The sequence below is a fragment of the Panthera onca genome, chromosome D3, assembly GCF_046562875.1.
Source record: "Panthera onca isolate mPanOnc1 chromosome D3, mPanOnc1 haplotype 2, whole genome shotgun sequence".
NCBI lineage: Eukaryota > Metazoa > Chordata > Mammalia > Carnivora > Felidae > Panthera > Panthera onca.
In genome coordinates, this window is record NC_138350.1 from 12595900 (window position 1) to 12612828 (window position 16929).

Below are 16929 nucleotides of genomic sequence, written 5' to 3' on the forward strand. Positions count from 1 at the left end.
CACACAGCACCATAAGAAGGTACAAAGGGAAAACACTCCCTCAAGGCCAAAGTCATCTGCCATTGGGCCGGTTCAGGGACAAGGGCCCACCTGTTGTCGAAGAAGGCACGGACGATTTTGGAGCGGATCGGGTTGAGCTCCAGGTCAGGAACATTGTTGAAGTTCTCTTTGCTGAGTTCCAGGAAGGAGAAGCACCAGGAAAAGAAAGAGGGGGGGAAAAAATCAAATGTCAGATGGCAGGTCCACCACTTATCGGGCTGTATTTTTAATCCTGAGCCAATCCCACAAGAAGAGTCCAGAGATGAGACTGGAACGTGCTGCATTGATCTGCCCCCACTCTAACCTTTGACTGGCAGGAGCTGGGAGGATTCGGAGGCTCAAAGATGCTACGTGTCCTCGACGTTCACCCTCAGAAAAACACGGAGACACAAGATGTGCACCCCACCCCGAGGACTCCGAGGCCACCGGAGGCCCATCCCAGACCCCCAGGTAAGGAGACCCTGGTTGGGCCATTCTGGAACTGGGGCAGCAGAATGGTGGCTTGGACACCAGAAGATAGTCTGACGAGTCCTCAGTGGGTGGCATGGAGAGTTACTGCGTGCCCCAGCAATTCCACTCCCAGATATACGGCCAAGAGAAACGAAAACACGCATCCACGTAAAGACTCGTACGTGCGTGGTACAGCGGCCTTACTCATAAGAGCCACAAAGTGGGAATCTCCCAAGTGTCTGTGAACCGATGAGTCGATAAATCGCGGTCGATTCTCCAGCCATAAAAAGGAAAGAAGTAGGGATCCACGCTGCAACACAGAGGAGCCTTGAAAACACTAGATGTGCTGAGTAAAAGCAGCCAGACGCCAAAGACCACACAGTGTGATTCCATCTACACGAAACATCTAGAACGGGTAAATCCGTAGAGACGGGAAGTAGACCGGTGGTTGCCAGGGGCTGGGAGAATGACGGAAAGGGACAGCAAAGGTACAAGGTTTCTTTAGAGGATGATCAAAATATTCTGAAATTGACTGTGGGGCTGGACACACACCTTCAAGGATTCTAAAAGCCACGGAATTATATACACTTTTTTAAGATTTTATTTTTAAGTGATCTATACCCAACATGGGGCTTGAACTCACAACCCCGAGATCAAGAGTCGCCTGCTCTACCCACTGAGGCAGCCAGGCACCCCTGGAATTATACATTTTAACGGGCAAGACGTATGGTATGTGACCTGTATTTCGGTAAAGATGTTTAAAACAACAAAAAAACAAACAACAACAACAACAAAAAAAACGATGCTGGCTTGGGGTGGGAGAGGGTGAATTTCAAACCCAGCTACCCTGTCACTGGGTCATACAGGCTGCGGGTCCACAGTCCAACCTTCCCACATGAGGCCATCCTCTGTTCTCAGAACCTGCTTCCTACTCACCTCTTTCTTCTGTTCCATGGACTTCAAGGAGTAGTAGCCTTGAAAGGGACCCAAGGCACAGGCTGGTAACCCCGGGGAGCAAGGAGGCACCCAGGCCAGGGAAGAGGAAATAGCAGCTACTTAAAATGAGAATGTCCAGGGGTGGGATATTCATCAGATCTGGAACTCAAAACTAGAACAAAGCCATGCTGGGAAGGAGGAAGTGCCACATACCTGGAGAATTAAGCACTGTTTGAGTTGGAAGCTTCCCGAAGCACATGGCTGACCCCTGTCCCGCCCCCACCCTACCGATGGGGAGACTGAGGCCCAGAGGGAAACGGAGACCTGGTCCTGGCGTTCAGAATCCCCTGCCCCCGTGAGCCCACCCCGACCCCCACGCTCCTTTCTGTCTTTTCCCTGATGCTCCTGGCCGGGCTGGCTGGTGGGGCGCCGGGCCAAACTCAGGAGCCAGTGTCAGTGGATGCCCGCGTTTTAGATTCCTAAGATCCCAGGTCCAAAGAAGGGGTGCACTCGGGACAGTCGCCTGGGGGATGGAATACTGTTTGGCCATGACAGGGAATGTAGTACGGATACATGCTACGATGTAGACCAACCTTGAAGACCTGGCACTAAGTGAAGGAAGCCAGGCACGGGAGGCTTGGGTGGTGCAAGCAGTTGAGCATCTGGCTCTTGATTTTGGCTCAGGCTGTGGTCTCGCGGTTTGTGAGTTTGAGCCCCGCACCCGGCTCGGTGCTGACAGCTCAGAGCCTGAGGCTGCTTCGGATTCTGTGTCTCCCTCTCTCTCTGCCCCTCGCTCACTTGTGTTTTTTTTTTTTTCTCTCTCTCTCTCTCAAAAGTAATTAAACATAAAAAAAAAGAAGGGAAGGGAAGGGAAGGGAAAAGAAAAGAAAAGAGGAGCAGCCTGGCTCAAAAGGGCCACGTATGAGAGGACCCATTTATACTTAGTGACTGGAAGAGATGAATCCATAGGGACTGAAAGAAGACGACTGGTTGCCAGGGGTAGGGTGCTAGAGGGGTTGATGGCTAATTAGTACAGGGTTTCTTTGGGGGGTGGTGACAGAAATGTCCTCAAATTGATTGCATACTTTCTTTTAATATGCTTTTTAAAATTCTTTTAAATGTTTATTCTTAGAGACAGAGTGTGAGCAGGGGAGGGGCAGGGAGAGAAGGGGAGACACAGAATCCGGGGCAGGCTCCAGGCTCCGAGCTGTCAGCACAGAGCCTGATGCAGGGCTCGAACCCATGAACCATGAGATTATGACCTGAACCAAAGTTGGAAGCTCAACCAAGCCACCCAGGCGCTCCTAATTACATACTTTAAATGGGTAAACTGTACAATAACGTGCATTATATCTCAGTACTGCATTTTTAAAAAATCCCCGAAAATACATTTAAAAACCAAAAAGCAAAGAACCACTGCACTGTGACCGTATTTACGTAAAGAACAAAAGGTACCAACACTAAGCCCTGCAGCTCGAAGTCAGGATACAGGTCAACTGCTTTCGGGGAGGGTGACCAGGAGGGGCCGTGGGGAGGCTTTGAGGCTGAGAACGTTCTGCTCTCGATCTGGGTGTCGGTCATGGGTATGTTCAATCCATGAAAGTCCCTCTCTGTGACCCGACACATTTCTGCTCTTCTCTGTGCACATCATACCCAACTGGAGACAAGAGACAGAATGCCCAGAGACCCCGCATGGGAACACGTCAAGTCAAAGGGGCCACGTGGAGCCGGAGAGAGAATTCTGGGAGAATGGAAAAGCAGCAACCAGCTGCTCCGTGGCGAGTTAGTACATGAGACCCCAAGCCCCCTCTGGCTTTCGTTGGCCAGAGGGTCACGGCTAATTCCTCCTCAGCCTCAGTTTCCTCATCTGTAAAGCAGGCACACAGACGCCATAGACGGAAGCTTTCACACGCCCGAGAGCATGCAGCATGGGGACAGGGACTCTCATTTCCGTAGCCCCACATTCTCAACCTCATACGGCTGGGGGCATCACAGGTGCTCAGGGAGCGGAGTGGAAGGGGTGGTGAGCACGGGTGGGGCTCGCCTCCCGGTTCATTCTGTCCTGAGCACCTGGCTGGCACCAGACTCAGTTCCCCTCCCAGGTGCCCAGACCTTTAGCTGCTCCCAGGACTTCCCCTTGGATCCTTGGAGACCATCAACCCCCAGCTGTGGCTTGCTGAGCTCGGGAATGGGCTACCAGAGGCGCTGTCCCCCAGAGCTGCTGGAAGGAGCATATTGGGGGACACACCCGGGAAATGGATCTGGTTAATTCCCCGGAAGGGAACAGAGACCATCGACAGGGAAACTGCGGGCTCTAGGGGGTTGGGAGAAACCCGGGCCTAGGCGGACTCTGGAAGGAGGCAGGATAGAGGGAAGAAGGACCTCACAGAGCCTGACCAGTGTCTACAGAAGAACGGTAATAAGAAAAGAAGGCTGACCTCCCACTGACAGCAGAGGAGGTGAGGCAGATACTAGGACTCGGACGAGGGCAGTGTCCTGGGTCCTGGCATCACAGCCTTTGGCGGGTCCGTGCAGGTATCTCAGAAGCCCAGCTGCCCTTGCTCCCTCTCTCCGTGGGTGCCTGCTGGATTCCCCCTCAAATCTCAGCTCTCCCTCACACGGGCACCGTACCGATGCCCCGTGCCTCAGTTTCTTCATCTGTGAATTTGGTGAACACCTAGCACCGCCCACGGCCAAGGGGATGTGAAATCAAGTGTACCCGGGGTCTGGTTCAGGATCTGCTCCTCACCAGGCCCATCATCTTGGGTGAGCCTCTCCACATCTCAGAGCCTCAATTTCTCCTCTGTGAAATGGGGATCAGGGGAACGCCTAGGCAGTATCATGGGGTTAACGAAATTATTAAATCCGATAAACGCACATAAGGTACTTACGACGTTGCCTGACACACAGCGAGCTCTTAATTTTAAAATGAGAATAATAGGGGTGCCTGGGTGACTCAGTTGGTTAAGCCTCCGACTCTTGGTTTCGGCTCAGGTCATGATCTCGCAGTTCTTGGGTTCGAGCCCTGCGTGAGGCTTCTCACTGACCGCGTGGAGCCTGCTTGGGATTCTCTCTCTCCCTCTCTCTGTCCCTCCCCCACTTGCTCTCTGTCGGTCTCAAAATAAATGAATAAAAACTTAAGGTAAATAAATATATATGTATACACACACATATGTGTGTATTTAAAAGTAGAATAATAATACCAGCTAACCTATTACTCCCAAGGTGTCTGGTAAGTGCTCTAAGAGATTTACCTTATTCTCCTATAAGGCAGACACTCATCCCCATGTTAAAGATGGGGGAGGGGCGCCTGGGTGGCTCAGTCGGTTGAGCGGCCGACTTCGGCTCAGGTCACGATCTCGCGGTCTGTGAGTTCGAGCCCCGCGTCGGGCTCTGTGCTGACAGCTCGGAGCCTGGAGCCTGTTTCCGATTCTGTGTCTCCCTCTTTCTGACCCTCCCCCGTTCATGCTCTCTGTCTCAAAAATAAATAAACGTTAAAAAAAAAAAATTAAAAAAAGATGGGGGAAACTGAGGCAGAGAGCTAAAGAAATGTCTTGTGGCAAAAAAAAAAAAAAAAAAAAGACACAGGCAGCACTCAGAATCCCCAGGGAGCAGATGCTAGTAAGACTTCGGTCCTGGCTGCCGGTCTCGGGGACACCCGGATATTTGCCAACCTCCTTTTTGAACGAGTCGATTGCAGGCCTCGAGTCCAGAGCCTGGGAGAGGCTGACCGCAGTTTAATGTCCCATAAACGCCGGTTTCGGTCTTGTTTTCCTTCCTCCTCCACCCCCCCACCCCCGCCAGGTGCCCACTGGGCTGGTAGAACCGGCTCAGCTGAAGGTGTCGGGCCCAGGCTGCAGCCCGGGAAGGGCTCTGCCCCACCCAAGCCCAGGGCTCTGGGGCCACAGCTGATATGCGGTGGCCAGGGGTCGGCCATGGGGCCCCTGTGACCAGCGGGGACCCCAGGGGCACACAACTTGCACACCTGCTCTGGGTGGGGTGGGGGATCGAACCCGGGGTTTAAGGATCCTCTGCACCCCCCTCGCCCGCATCCTGAGGGCTTTCCCGGCGCCCCACATACGCACAGTCCCCATCGTGCAGGTGAGGAAAGGAGGCCCCAGGAGGCCAAGTGAGGAGGCCACAGCCCCACAGCTAGGAGGACAGCTTTGAATCCGGCTCTAACCGCCCTGTGCGCTTCCTCACACTTGCTACTTCCTCTGGGTTGCACGGTTTTACTTGAAAGAGAGCACACAACTGAAATCTTGGTCGGGGATCTGCCCCCACCCAGCCCCGAGAGGCCCCATCCGGGACCCAGAAAGAAGGCAAGACAAGCGTCCAGCCCGCAAGGGAAGGAAAGACTGAGCAACCACCAAGGAGGGGCTCCTCCACAAGCCTCGTCGTGGGGGCCGGTTTCCGGCAGCTCTGAGGGCCAGCTTCTCTGCCAGGCCCTCTGCCGGCTCGGTCATCCTCAGCCCCCACCGGGCCTGACCCACCGGGAGCTGAGGACCCAGCGAGGCCCCAACGGCTCCCAGCCTGGAACTCCAGCCTCCCTGCTCTCACCGGCCCATCGGAGAAGGGTCTCTACCGTGGGGGCTGCCTGCCCGACTCTCCTGGAGGCCCCACCCTGGGGAAACTGGGGACCCATGGGGACTCACAAAGGAGGAACCAAGAGTCACTTACCGCGTGTCTCCCCGGGCAATGCTGAGCAGCTCAAAGTGTCATCCCTGGACCAGGAGCATCAGTCTCACTTGGTGTGTGACACACAGAGCCCTTAGCTGGCCCGGAATCAGAGCCTGCATTTTAACGTGATCCCTGGGGAACTCACGTGAGGGTTAACGTTTAAGAAACGCTAGGAATTCCCTAACCACACCAGGCGTTTCTCCCGTCCACGTGCCTTTGCACAATAGATCTGGCACAGGAGCACCTGGGTGGCTCATTCGGTTAAGCGTCCAACTCTTGACTTCGGCTCAGGCCATGATCTTGCAGTTCGTGGGATAGAGCCCTGCATCAGGCTCTGCACAGTGTGCAGCCTGCTTGGGAGTTCCTCTCCTACCCTCTCTCTCTGCCCTTCCCCAGCTCATGTACACATTCTTACTCTCAAAATAAACACTAAATATGTGTGTGTGTATACACACACACACACACACAGAAAAAGCCCTGGTCCCCTTGCCACCAGGTAAATGCCTCTTTCAGTGACCGGGCAGCGTCACCAACGTCACCCTTCCCCACCACACGCTTTCTCAACTTCTCCTGTATCTGCTCCAGGCCCGTACCCAGCTGTCCTCTCAACACCTGCCATGTACTAATCACAGGGACCTTCCACGTGCCAGACCCGCTTCCAGGTGCTGGCTTCAGCAGTGAGTGGGACAGACATCACCCCTCCTGGGATTCCAGCAGGGGAAATGAGACAGAGGGAAAATGACCTGTCTCGGGCAGCAATGAGCACTTTGCAACCACACCAACCAGAGACAGGACAGAGACCCCAGAGAATCAGATCAAGTCTCAGTGGGGCGACCAGGAAAGGTGACACACGGCAGAGAGCAGAGTGTGGTGAGTTCTCAAACCCCCAGGGAACACGGGGCCATGTCTGGGGACCTTTTCGGTAGTCACCCGGTGGGGGGGGGGGGTCCCAGAATGTGCTCTACACCCTACCATGCACAGAACACCCCTGCCCCCACACACATTCTCCAGCCCCAAGTGCCAATAGAAACCCCGCTCTGGAGAAAAGCATTCTAGAAAGCAGGTCATGAGTGTGTTCTAGAGCTCCGAGGCGGGAACAGCAGGAACAGCCCCGTGCCCGGCACATGCCAGCCCTCAGCTAACGGCAGCTGGGGCTCCTATGTATGCACCTGACTGTGAGCAGACCTTTAACTTGACAAAGCAGGGGTGAGTGCTGCCGGGGGATGCAAAACAGGACGCAGAGTTGGGACTGGAGCAGGAGGCTGACAGGTCAGGAGGGAGGTAGGGACGAAGGCCCATCGCACAGGGGTCTGCCACTGCCTCGCGCCCCTTCCCTCTTGTCATCACACAGAGCTCCTTCTGTCCCTTCTGTTCTAGTCCAAACATGGCCACCTACCCCAAGGTCCTTCTCCCACCACGGTCCCAAGACATGCACCCTCCCTGTCCTGTTTCCTTCCCTCATCTCACATGTGATGAGCTTGTGGGACGCGTGGGTGGCTCAATCGGTTAAGCATCCGACTTCCGCTCAGGTCATGATTTCACTCTTTGTAAGTTCAAGGCCCGCGGTGGGTTTTGTGCTGACAGCTCAGAGCCTGGAGCCTGCTTTGGATTGTGTCTCCCTCTCTCCCCTATTCATGCTCTTTTTCTCTCAAAAATAAACAAACACTAAAAAAAAACTAAAGATTACATATAATGAACTTGTGTGCATGCTAGTTCCCTCTCTGGTCCTCCCTCCCCGCACCCCCACCCATGTCCCCACTCCAAACAGAAGCCCCCACTACCTGCTTCTGCAAGCAAGGGCTGAGTCCTTCAACTTCCGGGGGAAAGAGTCTCTGTAAAAACTTTCTATTCAAGACTTGCGAATTATTCGGGTCCATTTAGAAAGCTTCGTCCTGTTTCAGGGACACCTTGCACCCCTCACACTGAAGGGACCCCTGCACGGCTCTCCGGGTCACCTGAACAGACAGGAGAGCGGGCCCGCTTGTGCCCACTGTGGCCTGGGGAGTTTTACAAGCAACTGTGGGCTCTTCTCTTTCAGATGAACATGCGCCATCCAAGCCGAAGCCTTAAAGGGAAGATGCGTTAACTCCCGGAACCTGTTAAACACTGACAGCAAAATGGCCTGAGGATGAAGGCAGGGCCTCAACTCTTCACTGTTGTGAGTACTTAAAGAAAGAAAAAAAAGGAAATTTCTAGCTATTTGACAAGTTAAAAGCAAAGCTACTAGATTAAAATGGCTTACTTTAGACGAATGCAGTATGATCACTGTAGGCTCTGGCTTTTCTTCTAAGCAGGGAACACCCTCCCTAAGTAAACCCATCAAAAGATACAGCTTTAAACATTTTTTTTTTTTTAATGTTTGCTTATTTTTGAGAGAGTGAGACAGAGTGCGAGTGGGGGAGGAACAGAGAGAGGGAGACACAGAAATGGAAGCAGACTCCAGGCTCTGAGCCGCCAGCACAGAGCCAGATGCGCGGCTTCATCTCACAACACTGTGAGCTCATGACCTGAGCTGAAACCAAGGCTAGGACGCCCAACCAACTGAGCCACCTAGGTGTCCCTACAAGATACAAATTTTAAATAGGAAACTATTTGGGGGCCTCCAGCTCTGCCTCTGAACCCCAGCCCTGCTGGCTGACCTTATCCTCTTTAGCCTCAGTTTCTCAATCTGGAAGATGGGATAATGGTGTGAACTTCACAGGCTCCCTGAGACCCCTAGGACCCCACGTGTGGCCATTCAGCCCCGTGCCCGGCACATGCCAGCCCTCAGCTAACGGCAGCTGGGGCTCCTACGTACGCACTTGACTGTGAGCAGACCTTTAACTCGACAGAGCCGGGGTGAGTGCCGCCGGGGGATGCAAAACAGGACGCGGAGTCAGGGCTTTATCGGTGCCCTGGCGGGCAGCCTGTCCGAAGGCTGCCGTATGCTTTGGTGACGAACAACGAACACCGCTCCCCGCCTTCGCCTCGTATGTCCGTGGTTCCGTTCACGCCACGACTCACTCCACACTCGGGGGCCTGGTGAATCTACAAATATTTTTGCGGTGTGGCTTTACCTAATCAGCCCTCCTACCGGCCTGCAGCACGATGTCTGACGTATGGCACAGCGTCTATTTCTGGGGCTTCGAGAGCCTGCCGCGGGAGCTCTCAGGAAGTCAAATTTGCTGTTTAAGACATTCACCAGTCGAGTGGCCCGACTTCAGAAAGAAAAAGTGCACGCAGCAATTATTGTATTTTCCTCACTACCTGCAATCCGGATCTGTTCATGGGTTTCCTTGGGGAGGGGCTTCCCTGCTAGAAGAAGAAAACGTTTTGAGGACAGAAGTCTCTGCATAGGATTGGTACTCGATGTGTCACATGACCATTTTCTACTCAAGCATTTCTCCAAGAGGCCATGGAGCTCAGTGCTTTGTGGTCAGGGTGGATTCAGGTTTTGGGGGGCCCTTAAAGAAAAATAATGCAGCATTATGAATTTTTGTTTTAAAAAATTTTTTTAAACATTTATTCATTTTTTTGATAGAGACAGATGTGAGTAGGGGAGGGGCAGAGAGAGAAGGAGACACAGAATCCAAAGCAGGCTCCAGGCTCAGAACTGACAGCACAGAGCCCGATGTGGGGCTCGAACACACAGACCCTGAGATCATGAACGGAGCCGAAGCTGGATGCCCAACCGACTGAGCCACCCAGGTGCCCCGAATTTTTGTTTTTTAAATCAGATGCTGGGCTTTGTAAGACACACACACACACACACACACACACACACACAGAGCGGGAGTCCTGACACATCAGCTTTGAGGCCTCAGGGGTGAGGCCATCCCTGCACATCCTAGGATAATTTTTAGAAGGAGAGGAGACCAACCAAACATGGATAGGAAAATGGTGGGTTAACATTAAATCCGTTTTGGCAGTTTTTACTCGGTTTTGATTTTTTTTTTTTAAGCTATATACAACTTATCAAAGTCACAAATTCAGAAACTCAATTCTTCATTAATAAAATTTTATATTTTTTTAAGTTTATTTATTTTGAAAGAGAGCAAGTGGGGGAGGGGCAGAGAGAGAGGGAGAGCGAGAATCCCAAGCAGGCTCCCCACTATCCACGCAGAGTCGAACCCACGAACCGTGGAGATCATGACCTGAGCCCCTCTTCATTTTTTAATGCAACTTACAAAACTTATCAGGTCTATGTTTAAAGCCTTCAGGTGTAAATGGCCACTTTTAAGGGGCCTTTTGCACTGGAGGTATTTTCCCCTCCTCCCCCAACCCCTGCCCCATGGGATCCTAGGCTCTCGGGCACCTTCATTTTCTGAGAGGCAGGGGCAAAGGGTGCTGCCTCCCACACCCCTCAGAGACTGCGGTGCTGGGGGCCTCGCCCAGCGGACCCCAGTCAGTGCCTTTCACCAAACTCAACCCTAAGGAAGCAAAAGCTCCTTTCCCTACTCTGAAACCGCAGCATAGTCCACAGCCCCCCAGGTGTGCCCAGGTATCAGAGAGGCCCCCCCTAGGGTCACTCGGGAACCCCCTGGCAGTGTGGGGATGGTGCTAGGGACCAGATCACAGCCCAGGGCTGCTCATCCTTCTGCCCTAGGAGGGTGGGCAGGAAAGCCCGCGGGACCGAAAACCTGCCCAATCACCCTTTTCCGGGTCCTGAGAGACAGATTAGGATCAGGCAAAGTGGGTCTGGGAGGGGCTTTTCAGGCAGGCCTGTTTGCATAGAACACTGTGGCCTGTCACCTCCTTCCTGCTGGGCAGGGCTGTCACCATGTGCGGCTGACGCTACCCTCCCAGCAGAGACTAGGAAATTAGGGAGCAGGGGCTTTGGTGGTGGGAATTATACATGCCCACCGCGGGATGGTAAGGGTCCTCAGACGGCAGACGAGGGTGACTGAGGTCCCGAGACCACTCGCAAGAAATGTCCACAACTTCCTTACAGAGGCATCTCAGCACTGAGCTCCTCCACTTACGAGCTGTGTGACTCAGGCACAGGTACACGACCTCTCTGAGCCTCCCGTCTGTAAAATGGGGAGAACAGGTGTTCCTACCACTGCTTCCTGTGGGGTTTTTATGAGGCTCAAGTAACATGCTCAGATAATAACAGCTTACATCGGTGAGCAGTTCCTATGAGCCAGGCCCCAGATAAATTCATTCCCGGGAATATGTACACCCTCTGGAGGGAAACAGTATTAACAACAACGGGTCTCACGTACACCATGCTTCATGGCGTATAAAGAGAACTTTGGTAGTCCTGGGGTGCCTGGGTGGCTCAGTTGGTTAAGCCTCCGATCTTGAGTTCATGAGTTTGAGCCCCACATTGGGCTCTGGGCTGACAGCTCAGAGCCTGGACCCTGCTTCAGATTCTGTCTCTCTCTCCCCTCCCTCCCTCTCTCAAAAATAAACATTAAAAACGATTTTAAAGAATTTTGGTAGTTCTTATACTCACTTTTGCCTCATTACTTTGGTCTCATTCATTCATTCATTCATTCATTTGTTCGTTCAACCCGCCAGTTGTACCCCCGAGCATCTAGAACGTTACCAGCCCTGAACTGAGCACTAGGCCCAAGAAACAAAGCCCCAGTTCCCGCCCTGCACGGGGCCAGCTGTCTATTAGGGGCACAGTTGCAATTCTGTAAGTGGCAGGTTGGGGCACCCCCAGGAGGAGGCCATGGGAGGACAGGAGGTAGGGGGGTTATCCTGCAGGACGTGGTGTCCACACTGAGACCTCAGCAAAGCAAAAGCCAGCATCTAAAGACCTTGGCGGACCCCAGCTAGAGTACGGATGTCACCTTAAAGGCACAGGGGAGCCCCCAAAGCTGGAGCAAGGGCTGCTCACTGGGTCTCGGCAGATGCGCAAAGGGTGAGGTGTGCGGTGGTCCTGGGGGTGGGCAGGCAGAGCCGAGGGCTCGTATTCCCACGCCCTGGCCTAGCCCACGAGTGGGAGGTAGGAGTCTCCGTGCCTGAGAGGGTGCAGCCTCCACCCATAGAACCCGGGGGGCCCACTGGGCACCATCCTCCGTGCTGGGGAGGCCGACCTGCCCACGACCACTCATGCTTGTTGGAAATGCAGAGTCTCAGGCCCGGCTCCAGACCCGTGAATCAAATCCTGCCTTTGAACCAGGCTCCCAGGTGATTCACACACACATTCACAGCCGGCGTCTCACCGGGAGGCGAACTGGAGTCACCCCATGCGGCTACAGAGATGTGCGGGGCCCAGGGAGCCTGACGGGGCGCTGACTGGGTCAGGGGCATCGTCCAGGCAGACTTGGCTGGAGAAACGCTGCTAAGGCCCAACAGCCGGGACGGGTTTAGTCAGAGGGATGTGAGGCAAGGGAGGGAGGCCACGGGCCTGAGGGGAGTGGAGGAGGTTGGGAATACCACACAGACTGACGTCTGAGGCCAGGGGGCGGGAGAGCTGGTCAGTGGCAGAGAGAAAGGCAGCTGCATTTGCTGAGTGAGCACTTAACTGTGCCCCGGGGCACCGTGCTGGCCCCTGGGGGCCCTGCGACCCCCAGTGAAATGCAGAGTCTCAGGCCCCACCCACCTGCTGAGGCCGAGCCTGCATTAGGAACATTCTCGAGTGATCCACGCACACGCTCAAGCTGGGAAAGAATGTGTGCAGGTCACAGTGTTTCAGTTCGTCCTCGCAGAGGCCCCGGAGGGGCCGCTGGGCGACACCGGGCTCGGATGCTAGAACCTCGAAGTGGGAGGGGCTCCGAGGGCCTCACAGCCCCCTCCCCACACAGCACCTGTGCTCCCCGCCTCCACTCCCGCCCCACGGTCAGACATCTGCTAACAGGCATCTCAGGGTGGGTCCCCGAGACCTCACCCACCGTGGGGAGGATGGCAGCCGGGCTGCCCAACCTGCTCAAAGTGGGATCTTCCCGCATGGTACCTGCTTACGTTCCGCACCCAAATCACTTTACGGATGAGGACGGCGGCTCAGAGACAGAGAGCAACTAACGCAAACACACACAGCCCCTCCTATACAGGAGGCCGATGCAAACGGTTTCTCAAGTCTGGGTTTTTGCCTCTGTTTCCCCCAAGTCTGGAAATTAAACACACGCGGCACGGGAACTTACAACCTCTCAAGAGGCAAGACCCAGAGACCCCCGACTAGAGCAGCTTCTTCCGGGGCTTACTGGAAGACTATCTTGAGAAAGGGGGCCCCGCCTTCACACGCCACCCACGGTAGGCTGCATCCAGCAGCACAGGTACCAAGCACCTCGTACAGAGCACATGCCCAGAAGCTCCCGAAGGAAGAGGGGTGCCCTTGACACTTCCAGGTTCCAACATCCAGGTGCACAGACGCGGCCTCTCCTTAGACTCCCAGGTGTCCGGCCAAGGTGTGCCCACCCGGCCCTGGGAAAGCACTCCAGTCTCCACCCTGGCTGATGGCCCAGCCCCGCTCTGTCACTGCTCTGGGAAAAACCAATTTGCATCTCTAGCCCTGGCCACGGTGACCGGCTCCGACTCGGACATGGAACACTCTCGGAGCCGATGAGAAGCCAGGTGACTTTCCCCTGGGCTCACTCCCTCTCCTTCACGGGGCTTACCCAGGTGTCACGGACAGAATTGACCACAACACTCCTAACTGGCTTTAATTCTGCCTTGGATACAATCAAACTGAGACAGGAGGCCACAGGAACCAAGAGATCACCAGAATCTAAGCTCTGGAAACGGATGCTTTGAAAACATGACGTGTGGGATCGACAACATGCTTTTGTTTAGACAGACCAAGGAAAGTGATTATTGTTTCTGTCAATTTCCATAAAGCTTAGGTGAAATTTTAGTCTGTTGGCTAAGAAAAAGGACGTTTCCCTGGGTTATTAAAAGTTATTATTATTTTTAAATTTTAATATTTTTAATATTCTTAAATTATTATTAAGTATTATTAAATGTTGGAAGTTCAAAGACTGTAACCTGAAGACCTTGCATATTTATTTTAGGAAACTCCATCTGTTTGAAAGTCTGTGGTAGAACGCTGTTTACTGTGCGTCGGGGACCCCGCTTGCTACACTTCAACTCGAAGCTTCCTCCCCAACTGTGCAACGACCAAACATGCTAACTAGGATCGCTCACTAACCTAGCTCTATAGAACTCAACCAGCATGGAAGACTGAACACACTCTCTCTTGGGGTAAGGAGGACAGTTTAGGGCATTCCTCCTCATAAAGAAATAACCTGGGGCACCTGGGTGGCTCAGTCGGTTGGGCGTCTGACTTCGGCCCAGGTCATGATCTCACAGTCTGTGAGTTCGAGCCCCGCGTCGGGCTCCGTGCTGACAGTTCATAGTGTGGAGCCTGCTTCACATTCTGTGTCTCCCTCTCTCTCTGCCCCTCCCCAGCTCATGCTCGTACTCTGTCAAAAATAAACTTAAAAACAAATTAAAAAAAAAAAAAAAAAAGAGAATGAACCTACCCAGCTTCTAAAAGATTAACATTAAACATGCAATGTAGGGGGGCACCTGGGTGGCTCAGTCGGGTAAGCATCTGACTTCAGCTCAGGTCATGATCTCACGGTCTATGAGTTCAAGCCCTGCGCCGGGCTCTGTGCTGACAGCTCAGAGCCTGGTGCCTGCTTCGGATTCTGTGTCTCCCTCTCTCTCTGCCCCTCCCCCACTCACGCTCTGTCTCTCAAAAATAAACAAACATTAAAAAAAACTTTTTTAAAGGCAATGTAGGATGGCCAGTCTGACTTCTGTCAAGAAATCAGTCTGCTGCCCGCCATCTTGCCTGAGGCCGGAACTAACAACAGAGAGGAAGCAGAGTGAAAAGACCTTCAACGAGGTCTTCAAGTTACGTATACCTGAGATTCTAAGCACAGAGGCCAGGAGCATGTCCCATTTGAGGAAGCCAGGGCAGGGTACATGTGGCTGACTGGCCCCCTGTCTTCACTCTAGACAGACATTCCTGATCCCAACAAGTATGGCTCTAGAACACATCTTATCTAGAGGGACCAAAAGAATGACAACTGCAAGTTTGCCACAGGAAATGGGGCCACCCAGGGGCTCTTCCAGAGTCATGCTGAACTCAGGGAAAGAGAGAGAAGAGAAATCCTCAAGGGCCATGGAGCTGCCCAAGGCCCAAACCCAACTGCAGATCTTACCGAATGGTGGGCTGGTCTCCACTCAGCTGCTTAAACCTCCGGTGGAGCTGCTCGATCTGGTCTGAGGAGACTGGGAAACAGGGGAGGGAGGGAGAGAAAGAGAGAGAGAAGACATCACTGACCGCTGAACTTGAGCCACCAGCAGGAGGCTGGTGACATTCTCCCACACTTCCCAGGCGGGCAACACCGACCACCACCAGACGAAGAAACCGACAAAGGGCGTCCCATTCTTCCTGGCAGTGCACCCCTGGGGTCATTACCTCCGATCCCCCGGCAAGACAGCTTGTGCTACCAACGGCAGCTGCCGGGACAGCACGAAAGTGAACCGGCTCATTTCCCCCTTCCCCCTAAAGGGATCACATCCGTGTGACTTCTTCCCCTCCTGCTCCCGAAGACAGGGGGAGCAGGAGCAAGGGGCTTCATACGGTCACGTACGGAGAGACAGAGGGGCATGGCAGGGCAAAGGGGTTCGGGCTGCTGCTGGAAGTCACTTGGGAGACACGTAGTAGGACGCGGAAGGAGAATCTGGTGCAGCAAGGGGATTGGAAAGAGAAGAAAGAGAATTTTGATCATTGCGCTGTAGAGGGTGTATTTAGATCTTCCCAGTACTTCTAGAAAACCTTAAGTACAGTTTTTCGTAATTACCATTTCGGGCTGGCGGGCCGCTGTGTCTTCCCCAGTAAGACGGGGCCTTGCACATTCCGGGTTTCATAAGGGCTCCACCCCCACGAGGGCCTGTTTTATGAAGCACACAGTATGACACCCGGACCTGCATTGTCTCCCCTCATCCACGACACATCCTGCATAAGGGAGCAGATGTGCTTTTCTCTGTGGGATGATTTGCAAACTGCAGCTCAGAGCACTCGAGACCGCACGACCGGTGACTGGTGGAGTGGGGTCCATGTCCTGACCCCGCCTTCAACCTGCCTTCACTCGGTATCGCCTGCCTGCCCACATATCCTGGTGCTCCAAGGCCTTGAGGGCCGGTTCCCGGGGAATATACACGGTTCGGGCAAAACTTTCCAAACAGCCATCCCCCCTCCCCCCGGCTCCTCCCGGCATTTCCCATGCCCTATTATGTCTTTTCTTGTTCCAGAGACAGCTAATTTCTGGGACCAGCTGGTCATCTCATTTGCTGTTGCTTTTTTTTCAAGTATTACAAGAAAAAAAAATGTTTATTTTAGAGAGAGAGAGAGAGAGAGAGAGAGAGAGAGAGAGTGAGTGTGTGTGTGTGTGTGTGTGTGTGTGTGTGTGCGCACGAGGGGGGAAAGGGGCAGAGGGAGAGAGAATCCCAAGCAGTCTCCACGCTCAGCACGGAGCCCAAGGTGGGGCTCGATCCCACGACCCTGGGATCATGACCTGAGCCGAAATCAAGAGTCAGACACTCAGCCAACTGAGCCACCTAGGCACCCCCTTTTTAAGTAATCTAAGTAATCTCTATACCCAATGCAGGGCTCAAACTACAACCCCCAGATCAAGAGTCACATGCTCCACCGGCTGAGCTAGCCAGGTGTCCTCCTCATCTTTTTTTGGGGGGGGTGGGGGTGGGGGGGGTCTCAGGCTCAGGTTGTATCACTTTAAGAACACGTAGCTCAAGGGCTCCTGGGTGGCTCAGTCAGTTGAGCGTCTGACTTCCGCCCAAGTCATGATCTCACGGTTTGTGAATTCGAGCCCCACATCAGGCTCACTGCTGTCTGCGCAGAGCCTGCTGCAGATCCTCTGTCCC

At 53.7% G+C, this 16929-nt stretch overlaps 1 protein-coding gene across 4 annotated transcripts in view; it reads right to left on the reverse strand.

The window, feature by feature from the left end:
• TESC (tescalcin) overlaps positions 1–16929 on the reverse strand; it is a 52019-nt gene that overhangs the window by 12091 nt on the left and 22999 nt on the right. For 3 of the 4 annotated variants that reach the window (XM_078435754.2, XM_060612410.2, XM_078435752.2), the window contains exons 2-3: positions 15204–15273; positions 91–171 (exon numbers count right to left, since the gene is read on the reverse strand). In XM_078435754.2, coding sequence (XP_078291880.1) covers positions 91–171; positions 15204–15273 — 151 coding nt within the window. The remainder of the gene's footprint in view (positions 1–90; positions 172–15203; positions 15274–16929) is intronic. The other variant, XM_078435755.2, reaches the window with a different exon arrangement.